This window comes from Dromiciops gliroides, chromosome 1 (assembly GCF_019393635.1).
Source record: "Dromiciops gliroides isolate mDroGli1 chromosome 1, mDroGli1.pri, whole genome shotgun sequence".
Classification (NCBI taxonomy): domain Eukaryota; kingdom Metazoa; phylum Chordata; class Mammalia; order Microbiotheria; family Microbiotheriidae; genus Dromiciops; species Dromiciops gliroides.
In genome coordinates this window covers 527,963,300-527,977,533 of record NC_057861.1, presented here as the reverse complement: position 1 = coordinate 527,977,533, position 14,234 = coordinate 527,963,300, and the positions used below count along the sequence as shown (strand labels likewise).

At 39.0% G+C, this 14,234-nt stretch overlaps 1 protein-coding gene across 2 annotated transcripts in view; it reads right to left on the bottom strand.

Moving 5' to 3' along the window:
* The window catches only part of FBXL18 (F-box and leucine rich repeat protein 18), a 79,890-nt gene that overhangs the window by 39,303 nt on the left and 26,353 nt on the right, over positions 1-14,234 (bottom strand). For both annotated transcript variants that reach the window (XM_043989742.1, XM_043989734.1), the window contains one exon: positions 5,035-5,253. In XM_043989742.1, the coding sequence (XP_043845677.1) occupies positions 5,035-5,253 (219 nt within the window). The remainder of the gene's footprint in view (positions 1-5,034; positions 5,254-14,234) is intronic.

Sequence of the window (14,234 nt, the reverse complement as noted above, 5' to 3'; positions counted from 1 at the left end):
AACCAGTCCAAATTGAAAAACAGAATAAGTTAAAGTTCCTGCACAGAACAATACTGAGATTAGGCCTGTGAGTGGTCACTCTATTTCCAGCCTGGCCTAGATAGGAAGCCTTAGTCTCCAAAAAAATAGCATTTTGACTGACTGCTTGATTATGTATCCATAGCCCTCCACCCGTCTGCCAAGCTATGATTCATTATCTGTTCCCTGGGAGCAAGACTCTTCATTACAATTACTCAAAGTATTTAGTATTCTTTTTGCTTAAATTACTATTTATAGTCATTACTACATAGTACTATACAACATATAACTATTATACATGCTATATTACAGCTGTGTATATTTTTTACTGGTTCTACTTAGTTCTTTCACATAAGTCTTCCCATTTTTCTCTGAATTCCTGATATTTGTAATTTCTTACAGTATAATAACATGTCACAATTTGTTCAGTCATTCTCCAACTGATGGGCACCCACTTCCTTGCTACAACAAAACATGTTGGTATAAATGTTTTCCTATATATGTGGCTGACTGCTTTATTTCCTTAAGAGTACAGGCTTGGGGCAGCTAGGTGGCACAGTGGATAGAGCACCGGCCCTGGAGTCAGGAGTACCTGAGTTCAAATCCGGCCTCAGACACTTAACACTTACTAGCTGTGTGACCCTGGGCAAGTCACTTAACCCCCATTGCCTCACTAAAACAAAAAACAAACAAAACAAAACAAAAAGAGTATAGGCTTAGTAGGGGGAAGCTAGGTGGCAAAGTGGACAGAGCATCAGCCCTGGAGTCAGGAGGACCTGAGTTCAAATCCAGCCTCAGACACTTGACACTTACTAGCTGTGTGACCTTGGGCAAGTCACTTAACCCTCATTGCCCAACCCAAAAAAAAAAAAAAGGTATAGGCTTAGTAGCAGAATCACTGGGTCAAGGTATGATCTTTACACATGCATGGCAGACACCTTGCTGGAGAGGCTTTCAAGCTAAATTTTACTCCACCATATCAAGTGTTTTTTTAGCATCAAACAATAATAATGGCTCTTTTGTTCCCTATGCCTTTCAATCAACTATGCAGCTATAAGGCTGTGGTGTTCTATAAAATACTGTTTGCAAAAGCATAAATTTTCCCTAATTTTAATTCAGGGTGCTATAGTTCATTAGTGTGAAGATCTGGAAGAGATGATAAAGTAGTAGACACATAGATCAGTGGTTACTGATTTACTCATAAATGCCTTTTGGGAAAAGCAATAATAGATGTTTTTCTGAATTTTTTTTTATCTTGCCCTCTTCCTTAGGATATATGGAGAACTGATGCTTCAATGTGCTCAAAACTGTTGCCTCAGGGGCAGCTAGGTGGCACAGTGGATAAAGCACTGGCCCTGGATTCAGGAGGACTGTGGAAATTTATTGTGATTTGGGGACCCTGCCTTTGGGCTGAGATTAAAAAGCCTTAGGCCCTCGGAGGTTTTTTCTGCGTAAGAGGATCTAGAGCCCCTCCCCCTCTGCTTAAGTTTGGGGGATGGGGGGCCTCTGAGCTGGGCTAAGCTGAGCTGAGTGAACTGAAAACCTCAAGCCACGGGTGTGCCACGGTGCTGCCCGTGCGCACAGCAGGGAGGCACACGAAAACACTCAGAGATGCTGGGGTTTGCTTCACCCACCCCCAGCTCGGCCCAGGAGTACGGCTCGGCCAGCCCTGATTTCACCTGGGAGAGAGAGTTAATAAAAAGGGACACTAGAGACGCTGAGGGAAGCAGACGTACGGATAGAGCCCCTAGATCCTATGGCTTGAAAAGGTTGGAGAAGACAGTGAAAAGGGGAGGCTGGAAGATTAAGACGACAGGAAGGGAGGGCAGACAGAGAGGGGACGCCCGGAGCACCAGGAGAACAGGAGAGGTCAGCGAGAGAGACACACAGGGGTTCAGTGCGGCAGTACAGAGAGGACAGCCAGAGGCAAGGGGGGCAACAAAGTGAAAGGAGCTTGGAGTTAGAAGAAAGGAGCTAAGCAGCGAAAGAGAAAGCCCAGGGAAGCTGGAGTGAAGGAGAAAAAGAGTGAAAGTTGGAGAAAGCTGAAGTATACCCTAAGGCAAGAGGCGGCAAGAGGCGGCAAGAGGCGGCAAGAGGCGGCAACAGGGTCCTTATTATATTAAAAGCAGACAGGTTGTATAATTTGCATTTCTTAATCCTTATCATTTACACTGATTTTTATAAATAAATTCTGCTTTAATTATTTAATTAAGAGGCTTCTTAATCTTTTGCTTATCAATTTGGGAGGAGTGTGGAGAAATTTTTAAATGGCCCATATTAAATTAATAGCAGTCAGATAGCCAGCCAGTCAAAAGTCCCTAGATTTGTCCATCCTCAGATTAGTCCCCACAAATTAGGCCGGAGATTAGCTAAAATCTTTCCACAGTACCTAAATTCAAATCCAGCCTCAGACACCTGACACTTACTAGCTGTGTGACCCTGGACAAGTCACTTAACCCTCACTGCCCCACAAAACAAAACAAAACAAAACAAAACAAAAACGTTACATCTAGCCCAGTACTCCTCTATTTATACTTGGTCTAGTCTACTGTTCTTTCTTTCTTTGTTTTCTATTATCATTTCTACTTCTTCATTTCGTGCATATGGGACAAGGATATTGAGTTCAAATGTGGAGATTCCACTGTAATTGGTGATACACCTTTTCTACTTTTCATCTATTTGTTATCCTTTTAGTTTCATTCTTAAATGGTTTTTTGGTATGATCTGACTTAACTGGGGTTCACACCAAGTTTATTTCCACTGGTTTATGAGGTGATAGTGTTCCTAATCTTCCACTGTTTCCTTGTTTTTGAAACTGAATTTATATTCTAAACAAGCACTGTCATTTGCTTCTACTGCTTTCTGTTTGGCAAGGGAATAAAGTGCATACAAGCCAAGAGGCAGTTTCTAGGACCTTTTTGCCTTCATGTTCAATCAATCAACAAGTATTTATTAAGCACCAAATATTACATCAAGCACTGGGCTACGGTGGGACAAGAATGAAATCATTCCTGATCCCACGGAGCTTGTATCTATTGTTGTGCCAATGGCTTTCACAAATTAAAATTCCATAGCAAATGGTCATGGTTTATGTTGATGTTTGTTCCTTAATGGAATTCCCTTACCTTTAAAGTCAAAAGCTTACCAAGTTAAAACAGAACTATTTTAATCATAGATTTCTTCTTTTCATCTTTCTTTCTTTTTTTTGCAAGGCAATGAGGGGTTAAGTGACTTGCCCAGGGTCACACAGCTAGTAAGTATCAAGTGTCTGAAGCCAGATTTGAACTCAGGCAGGTCCTCCTGAATCCAGGGCCGGTGCTTTATCCACTACACCACATAGCTGCCCCTTTTCACCTTTCTTGTAAATAAGACCGGATGTTGCTCTTTGTTCTAATAAGTTAATAGTCTAATTAGACAGAGACAGACAATTCTGAAATTATCCCCCAAAATGGTAATTAACTGTTTTCTATTAAAATAGTCAATTTCATTTTTTGTAATCCAACTATTTTCTTGAAATATTCATTTTAGTTAGGTGTGAGGCTTCAGGTAATCTACAAAGATTTGGTCACTTTTATTTCTTGATCCTGAGATATAGTTTCCAACATATTTTTCCAAGTCCGCTATTGTGCCTACCTTTATATTTGTATTATATGTATTTATATTAGGAATAAATTTGGTACATCTTATTAAGTTTTAAGTAGAATTTCTCTACCTCCTCCTCTGCAACAGATGTTGACACATAAGCTGTAATAATCTTCAAGGTAGTCTTTTCATTTATGCTCATCATGGGCACTACAAGGCAAGATGACCAAGTGTCCCATTAAATTATGTTTCTTGTTGCCTTTGGACATATAATAAAACCAACTTTGCAAATTCCTTTATTTGCCTCTTTAAGGAAGGCCTGTAAGCCATCATTCCATTTTACTACAACTTCTTTCTTCTGCTTTCATTTACAGTAAGAATGTCAGCATTGGTATAATCCAGTTCTTCCAAATATATATCCAATCATTTACCACTGGACAAGGACCTTTTATTTAGATTACAAATAGTTAGATTAATGCTCATAAATGACCTAAGAACTATGTAATTCATAGCAATCTCTGCATCCTTTTCAACCACTCTGACACTGTCACTCTAAAAGTATAAGGAAAATCAAGCAGGATTGAGGATCATTTTGTATTTTTCTTTGTTTCGTGGGTTACCATGCCAAAATAACTCATCACCTAACTGCCAGTCTTCTAGTGATAAGCCTCTCCGTATTTAGTCAGGCTAGTCTTTGGACAACAGATACAGTCTCACACTGGAACTACAATCAAAGCATTTTCAGCATCCTAGATCTCATAAGAGCTCGCATTCCACTGACATAGTCTTCATGAATCTCAGGTTTTATCCATGCCACCATGAGGCATCTGAGTAGTGTTTTTGTGGAGCACATTACAAGCTAAAATGCAGGTACAATGAGGAGAGGTCAGAAAAACCATCAAAAGCAGACATAAGAACTCAAGAAGCATAGCAGGAGGGGCAAACTGTGTTATGTGCCTTGATGACTCCTAAAGGCAATAGACAATAGTATAATAATCTTCCTAATAATGACACTGAGCAGTTAAGAAAGGGCTAAATCATATTTGGTTTATCTGTTTTGAAACTCAGGGAAGAATGTAATTTTAAAAAAGTTTAATTTTTTAAAAATGGATTTTTAAAAATTTGACACTTAAACAAATATGCATCATTTACCTGGAAAATTCATTTACAAGGGACATTACATTCACCAACAATATCAGATAAATGAAGTATAACTGAAGTGATACCAAGTACAAGATCTTTGTATTAAATCACCACCTGGATTCTTTTGATATAACTATAACTGATAGGATAAAATCTTGAAAAAAATCAATTGATTCTCTTGACAGACATATTCATCCTGAATGCTCACGCCATTTGAAGACATGAATTACTAGCACAAGCACATGGCTCCACATGGAGAAAGTTCCTACTTTAGAACTTCTCCACTCTCACCTTCGAACAATGGACTGCTGAAGATTCTTGCAGGCGGTGAGGGACTCTCCTGTAAACATGTGGCACATGATGAGCCCAAGGCAGCTGCCCATGAATGACATCACAGCATCTGACTGCAGAGTGCCACTTCGGGAGATGATACAGAGGCGTTGAAGGGAAGAGCAATGACTCAGAGCCTGGAAGAACTGAGCATTCGCACTGAAGTAGGGCTGCTCTAGTCTGAAAGAAAAGAAGATGAGCTATGACTCCAGATAGGCAGAACATGTAGTTTTCTCTCAAGGTAATATATGTGCTTGTTTTACTGACAAAAACAGAGTCTCAAAGAGTGAAGTGATCACTTAACAGCAATAGTTGGGGATGGAACCCAGGTCTTCTTTTTTTGTGTGGGGCAATGGGGGTTAAGTGACTTGCCCAGGGTCACACAGCTAGTAAGTGTCAAGTGTCTGATGCTGGATTTGAACTCAGGTACTCCTGAATCCAGGGCCGGTGCTTTATCCACTGTGCCACCTAGCTGCCACTGAACCCAGATCTTCTTAATCTCAGATGCAGTGCTTTTTACCACACTGCCTGTGTAAGATAATGCAAAACTATTCAATAATGGATTCTAAGACCAACAGATGCAAAGACCAAAATGCAAAATGGGTACAATTATAGCTATAGTACTTACCCCCAAAAGATTGACTTAAGAGGACAATCTTAACAGTACAATCTCTTTAAAAGAAGATAATCTAGGGGCAGCTAGGTAGTGCAGTGGATAGAGCACTAGCCCTGGAGTCTGGAGGACTTGAGTTCAAATCCAGCCTCAGACACTTAACATTTGATAGCTGTGTGACCCTGGGCAAGTCACTTAACCCCACCTGCCTCACCAAAAAACCAAAAACAAAGAAACATACAACAACAACAACAAAAACAAAGGGAAAAATTAAAACAAAAAAGAAGATAATCTAGTAAAGTGATTTGCAAAACTTAAGGCATGGCCATCTATTTTATTATTATTATTATTATTATACAAATAATGATAGTCAAATTTTAATACATTTTAGGGGGTAGGGGGCAGCTAGGTGGTGCAGTGGATAAAGCACCGGACCTGGATTCAGGAGGACCTGAGTTCAAATCTGGCCTCAGACACTTGACACTTACTAGCTGTGTGACCCTGGGCAAGTCACTTAACCCTCATTACCCCACAAAAACAAAAAAAACAAAACAAAACATTTTAGGGGGTAAATGGATTAATAAAATCCTTAGATGTGAACAAGACTTCATCATTTAAAGCTTTTAAAAATAGCTTTGGGCCACTAATAATAATGGGTAAATTTGAAGTCAATGTTCTTAATTCAGTCTTCTTTTACAAAAAAGGAAACAGCTAAAAAGCAAGTCAAGGAAAAGAACAAATGTCCTTTCCTTCCCTTGTTCCAATGAAACACAAGTTTTAAAATGATCTTTGCCTATCCCACAGTACTTCTAACAAGAGTACATTGGAGTTCAGAGAAACCTGGAAGGGCTTATATGAACTGATGATGAGTGAAATGAGCAGAACCAGAAGAACATTATACACAGTATCATCAACATTATGTGTTGATCAACTGTGATAGATTAGATTCTTCTCACAAATACAACGGTACAAGAAAGTTCCAAAGGACTCATGATGGAAAAGGCTCTCCAAATCCAGGAGAGAAAAAAAAGAAGTGTGGAATATGGATGCTGATTGGACCATACTATTTCTTTTGTTTTGGGGGTGTTGCTTTTCTTTTTTGAGGTTTTTCCTTTTTTGCTCTGATTCTTCTTTTATAACATGACTAATGCAGAAATATGTTTAATATTTTATATATAGAGAGAGAGATATAGATATAGATATAAAAAATCTATATCAGATTACCTGCTGTCTAGGGGAGGGAGGAGGGGGGAGGGGGAGGGAGAAAAATTTGAAATTGGAAATCATATATAAACAAATATTGAAAAATATCTCTACATGTAAATGGAAAATAATAAAATACTTTTATCAGGAAAAAAAAAGAGTACATTGGTTGTGTATGGTGATAAATTGAGTTTTTCATTTCAAACATTCAAAGTTTCCTAGAGTCTATGGGTCTTTAAAGTTCCGAACTCACTGTGGGAAGAAAGCATGTCAAACTTATGAAAATTCATGGTCCATTAGTACATCATCAACTGTCTCCATCCCCAGAACCTGTAGTAGCATTCCTATCCATCTTACACCACCTACCATAAGTAATATACAGTTTCTGAAAAGAGAGTTGTATATTAGTGACACAAGTCACTAATAGAGTCACTCTGTTTTAAGACATTCATTTCACTATGGTATAGCACCAGTCCTATTTTATGAAGGAGCAATAAACTAAGGTAAGCTTTGATAAATAAGATCAAAGGAAATTTGAGAGTGCCCATTTTTTTTTCAGCAAACTGTCAAGAAACAGAACTATGCTGATGAGCTGTGGGGACAGCTTTAGAGGGAAAGAAAGTTTCTTCCTTAAGGAATTAGTACAAAATGCCCAGTACCCAAACTGGTCTCGAACAAACCTGTTAACTACACAGGGAGGAGTGGAGGGAATAGTAATAAAAAATGAGATTGCTTTTTAAGCGACAGACTTGAGAACAAAAATGTTTCCAAAATACCCACACATGTGTCAAAAGTTCAACCACAACCAATGTAAAAGAGACATTAAGACAATTCCTTGGGCTTAAAACAAAGGAACAGAACTAGGAAGATTTCATTTTAAATTTCCAGCTAGTCATTAATACATTAGGAAAACTCCACTAAGCCACTTTACTCTTTGTGACTCAGTCAGTGAAGATGGAAGGACTTTAAAATCCAGGCCAATTTCAATAAAAATAGGCACTGCTTAACTATTACATGTGCACATAAGCTGAAAGTTAGACAGGCCCCATACCTTAACAATCTCATTAATTATATCAAACAAGTGAAAAAGCTCAAAGTATTCTAGAGGTAAAGAATCTTAAATTGGATCTTATACAACTTGTCATAAGGAACTAAAATTAGTTACCACTTGGTAAAATTCTCTGCAATTTCTAGAAATCACAACACTCACTCCTACCAACGCAACATAATTTGGAAAAGGGATGAGCTGAAGTAAATTAGCAATTGTCCAAGCTTCGGGAATGGAGAATAAAAAGAAGGTTCCACAACTTCCCAATTCTACCAGTATCAATGTTTTGCACCTTTTTTCATAAAATTGTCTATAGGTTTCACCTTTTCCTCTAATTTTTAATGAAAAAATTAACCGTATAAACGTTATTCCATCTTTCTGCTGCATCTTTCCCCACACCCTGCAGCCTACTGTGTTGCTCCTTGAGAACAACCACTGTGGTACCTATTTGTGTTCCTAGCATTTTAGCACAATGCTTGGCACATAGTATGCCCAGAAGAAATACTTTTTCTTTCATTCATTGGTAGCTCCCCAGAATATTAGAGCTAGAAGGGACCTCTGAGATCATCTAATCCAGGAGTCAGCAAATTACTACCTGTGCTTCTCCACCCCTCCCAAAGGAAGAATGGTTTCTGCATTTTTACATAAAGCTTTGCTGTGGATTTGGCCCTCAGCAGCAATGATCTAATCCAATCTTCTCAGTTTACAGATGAGGAAGCTGAGAAAAGTTAAGGAACTTGCTGAAGGTCTTAGTGCTAATTTATTGAAAAGCAGTGAAAGGAAGACAGATGGGCCATGTTACCTCCTTAAAAATCAGTAAAACGATTTCACTAAGTCTGAACTTATGGAAAGAATATATCTAAATGGACCACCAACTCAAATGTAAACAAACTATCTAAATCAGGCAGGGTGCATACAGTAAATCATTTTCATTTCTACTCCCTGAATTTCATAAAATGCCTGAATTTCAAGAAATCAATTCAGCTCTAAAAGATGTATTTACCATGTCAGATGCAGTTGCTATGTCAGTTTTCCTTAACTGTTTTTGTTACAAGGGAGAATTCTATTTTGTGTTCAGGGGAAGAGGCAGGGGAAAGGGACAAGGAATAAATACATAGGAAAATGACTATAGTATAGAAAACAAATGGCAGCAATAAAACTTTTTACAAGAGAAATTCAGGCATCACTTGATCCTATCCTTTAAAATATTAATTTAAAATGCTGCTCATTAATAAGAAACAGATTCTCAAAGGTAAGCTTCCATTTTCAGAAGAGAAGGGAAAAAAAGACCAATTTGGAACACACACACACACACACACACACGCACGCACGCACGCACGCACGCACGCACACAAACATGGCTGTTTAAAGCCTGAAGCAAGGGAGGCAATAAATCTGTTGCAAAACCCATATTCTTCTCAAGCTGGGCAAACAAATTGCTTTTCCCTTCCAACAGTAACGATGCTACTGGCATCTGACACGAAAGCACAAGAGCAGCTCTTGTTCAAGGCTATGAGGTAACCAACAAATGCGATTTGTTTTGTATGCAAAGCAATAACTCAATACGGCAGGTGAACGCATCTTATAAGCTAGAAAATGGGAGGAGGAAGAAGGTGGAGGGGAGTACCGCAGCAAGGACTTTGGACACTAGGTGGCACTATGGTTTCATGTTAGCATTTCTAAGCCTATAGAAACATTTGAAAACCTCACAGTTTAAACCTCTATGTCTACACATAAACACACATATTAAACTGCTAAGAAACCAGCTACTTGGCACTTGGATCTCTCCCATTCACCTGTTTAAAAATCTTCCTGCCAATTTGATAACAAGAACCGTACTGTATCGACTGGGGTATAATTAGCAGGAATTCCTTTTCTGAAGGAATCTATTTCTTTTCTGCTACCTCTGTCCGAGATGGTTCTGAAAAGAAGGGATCACACCATTTTGGAATGCCCAAACTTGGCAGAATGACGGGCTGCTGAGTGACAACTTATACTATGCTTCATTCACATTAACATTAATTCTCAAAGCACTCAAGCAATCAGCAAGCACCATTTGGAGAGAAGAAAAACAGACAAGAGGCTAGACAGACAATACTGCAAACCAAAATCAATTTTTTCTTTCAGTCACAATAACAACGGTTAATTGACAAGCAATCTGCAGAATGGAACATAACACAACTGACCCAATTTAGTTGTCAAACCTGAACAGACTACATTTGATTCTGTCAATTGCTCAGTGATCAGCAGCTACGACAGAGTGAGAAGGGAAGAGCTGATCACTCTAAATTAGTTTTGCTGGAGCTTTAATGTCTCTATGATCTATTCTCATATCCCATCATTTCTTTCTTCCCTTCAATTTAGTGGTCCCCTTTTGAGCCCTTCTGAATTCACATAATGTTGTGGGAAGACTTATTTTGAAAGTTAACGAGTTCTAAAATCCAGGAAAATCACTTAACTTATGTTGCCCACATGGTATAGATGAACACTGGATTAAAAATTGGGAGACCTAGACTCCAAAGCTAGTTTTGCCAATAACTAAAGCATATGGTCTCACTTCATTTCTCTGGACCTTCCTCATAAAGTGATGGCGATGAAGCAGTCTCTCAGGTCCCTTCTAATGCTAATAAGCTAAGCTTGAAGTTTCTGTTTTCCACAAACCCTAAATGGTAAATGGTAGCAAAAGCACTACACTGGGCCCTGAGTTCTACTTCTCCCCCTCCCCTTACAACCTCTTTAGCCTTGAGCTATTTCACCTATGAAACAGGGATAACACCTTATCAGCCAGACCACAACTAACAGTCCCTTCTAGCTCTAAGAAATGAAAATTTTAACTAAAAATTAAACTGTCACTAAAACACACCCAAACTCTCTAGATAACCAAGAATATCACTTCCAAAGAAACCAATTCAAGTTTGGGGATGAAAAATGTGTTCCTCTCTGCATTTGCACTGGTTTCTTAGTAGACAGTATGGAATATGTATGGCCAATTCATATAACTTTATTCTACCCCAGCTACGAGTCTTAATGGATGCCTCCCGAAGAAAGGAGCTGTTGTTTAATTTTCCAGTACTTACTAGTAGTACTTCTAGAAGAGATATGTACATTTTGCTCTCGAGGTCAGAAGACAAGCCTGTAGACTAAAACTGAGAACTGAAATTATTTGTCCCTGAGACACAAACCCTACCAAAATCTCATCAGCACTGCAAAGACTCCCAAACTTTCTTTCCTCCACCATCTTGGCTCCACCGACCCCCAAACTTTCAACTGCAGTTGACTGGAAAAAAGGGGCAAATGCCTTAGTTCTGGGGCAAAAGGAAAGGACTAAATGATAGTAGGAAAACAAAGACAATGACTTCCTAAGTACTGTGTCTGTTCACCTATGAACCTTCACTTTTCCACTTAAAAATGCAAAAGAGGTCTCCATTCTAAACTCACCAGTTCTGACCAAGGGATTCAGAAGGCAAGAGGGTGGAGCCAGTTTCATCTCCAAGCATTTGAAAACCATTTTCTTTTTTAATATTATTTCTTCCTATCAGCTTTATCCCAAGGGTGAGTAAGTACCACCTGCTCCTTTCATCCCAGTCTGCCTTGGCTCCTCTTAAAACTATCACAGCAGAAGGCAGAAATTCAGGAGAGAGTTCTAAATTGGCAACATTTTAGGAACTGGCATTTATCATATGCGGGCCCTAATTTACAGAGTTACGTGCCAAAAGTTCATTTACAAAGAGTCGTTTGGAACTCAGAACATATCTTCCCATAGAAACAATATAAATAGGCCAGCCTACACCTTCTTTAACCCATACTATAGTGGAACTATACTCACCGATTGACCCTAGCCACCATTTTATAACACTGTTTGTGTAGGAAGACATATTCCTACTCCCAGAAACACAAATCCACATGCCCAGGCTATAGGAACAGGATTTTTTCCCCACAGACTTCTCCTTCAGCAGGAGTCTTCTATTTCTTCCACAATGGTGATGGGCAAAATAAGGGATGTCCAGACTATGAGGAGAATTCAGAGGTAGCTAGCTTTTCATATGTTCGTGTACACATGCTATTTGTAAATCAGGCAAAGCACTGTAAGTAAACCTTGAAAGATGTGACTATAAGGTAAGCAAACTAGAAGCCACACGTAAAAATTACTCATTATTGTAGCCGCCTCCAGTATATACACATACACACATGCATGTACACCTATGTACATTCTCCTGTTTCTATCAAAGGCACCACCATTCTTACATTTCCCAGGATCATAACCTTAGCATTCTCCTTGATACCACCCATCTAGTCAGGTGCCAGATCTTGCCGTTTCTACATCTGCATCCTTTGAAGCCAAGCCCTTCTCTCTACTCACATAGCTTAGCATCAACAGCCAGCCATCTCCCCATCTCAGGTCTCTTACCACACCAGTCCACTCTTCAGACTTCTGCCAAAGAAATTTTCCTTAAGCAAAAACCTGACCACCTGACTTCCTTTGATCAACTCTAGTGGCTCCTTATTACCTCTAGATCAAATATAAACTCTTCTGTTAGCTTTGAAAGACCTTCCTAACCAGGCCCCAACCTATCTTTTAGCATTAATGGACATTACCCTCCCTCAGCACCCTGGGACTCCACTCTGCCCCTTACCCAGAACACCCCATCTCTTTCTCCATACCAGTGCACTAGCTATGTCCCAAGCCTGGAATGTCCAAACCCCCTCACCTCCACCTCACAGAATCTTTTTCTTCAGAACAGAAGCACCATCCTGAAATCTTTCCTTATGTTCCCAACTGCTGAAACCCCCCTCCCAAATTACCTTAGAGTTAACTACTTTGTATTTATTCTCTTTATAGTTATTCTTTGTATCTACTTGTTGTCTCCCCTATTCGAGTGGAAGTTGCTTGGCAGGAGAGACTTTTTCATTCTCTATACTTCTATTCTCAGTGCTTACCACTTAGTATTAGGTGTTTTATAAATGTTTTTAATGAACAGTTTATGGATATTGCCCCCTGACCTTACCTCACAAGGTTGTTGAAGATTAAATGACAATATATATAAAGCACTTGGCAGACCTTAATATTAATGAACATTTATGTAGTGCTTTATTAGAGGGATGCTGTTTCCACCTCCTATTAAGAGCTAACGCTGATAAAGTGTAAGATTTACAGCCCTGTGAAGAAGGGATTACAAGTATTATTATCCCCATTTTACAGATGAGAAGCTGGTTAGAATCACATGACTATTAAGTGTAGATTACTTGCAATTTGAAGGTTCATAGCACTATAAGGAAGGAAAAACATATCATTTGGAAACTTGTTTCAGGCCAGCTGCTTGAAGATGAAAGAATAGTGGGATAGCAGATACTTTTAAGTATAAAGTATTTCTAAGCCATGAAAGGGGAACTAAGAGATAATGCAAACATCTTATGGAAGAGATGACAAAAACAGAGCTAAAGAAAAGAGATATAAAGATGAATAGAGTTAGGGAAGTCTGGACTCAGAGGCAACAATGAAAAACAGGTATTACAATTCTAAAGCAAGAGAGGGCAGCTACATGGCACAGTCCCTGGATTCAGGAGGACCTGAGTTCAGATCCAACCTCTGACACTAGACATTTACTAGCTGTGTGACCATGGGCAAGTCACTTACCCCTCATTGTCCCTCAATAAATAAATAAGTGAATGAGTAAATGAATGAATGAATACATAAATAAACATGTGAATGAATGAATGAATGAATGATAGTGACCAAGGTTAGCTTCTAAGAAGAAAGATGAGAGTGGGCCACCTCTCCTTTTTTGCAGAGATGGAGTACTCTAGGTATGGAATCCTGATGTCTCCATATATTTTGTAGAACCATTTCCCCCCTTTTATTGTTTGTTACAAGAGGCTCTCTGGAGGAGGGAGAGAAGAGGGAATCTACTGAGAATTATAGGTGTTATAAAACTAAAAAAGACCAACAATAATTTAAAAATCATAAAATTTAAAATACCAACAAGCAATGATTATTTTTTTAAGCACAAAAGCAAATCCCTACTGAAAAGGGTTAGAATGGTATACATCGCCAGATGATTCATAAGCCAGATTTTACTCACATAGTAGCCAGCAGTAACAATTAAGAACTCCCCTTTCAATAATGCCGTAAGCATTTACAAAACTCTGAAGTTAGCAGTAGTAGTAGTAGTAGTAGTAGTAGTAGTAGTAGTGTTGATCCTTGTTTTACAAATGAGGAAACTGTAGAGAGGCTGTAACCCTGAAATGACTATGGTCAGAATGACTAAGGTGAGTTCCAGGCGGGAGGCAAAAAACCTG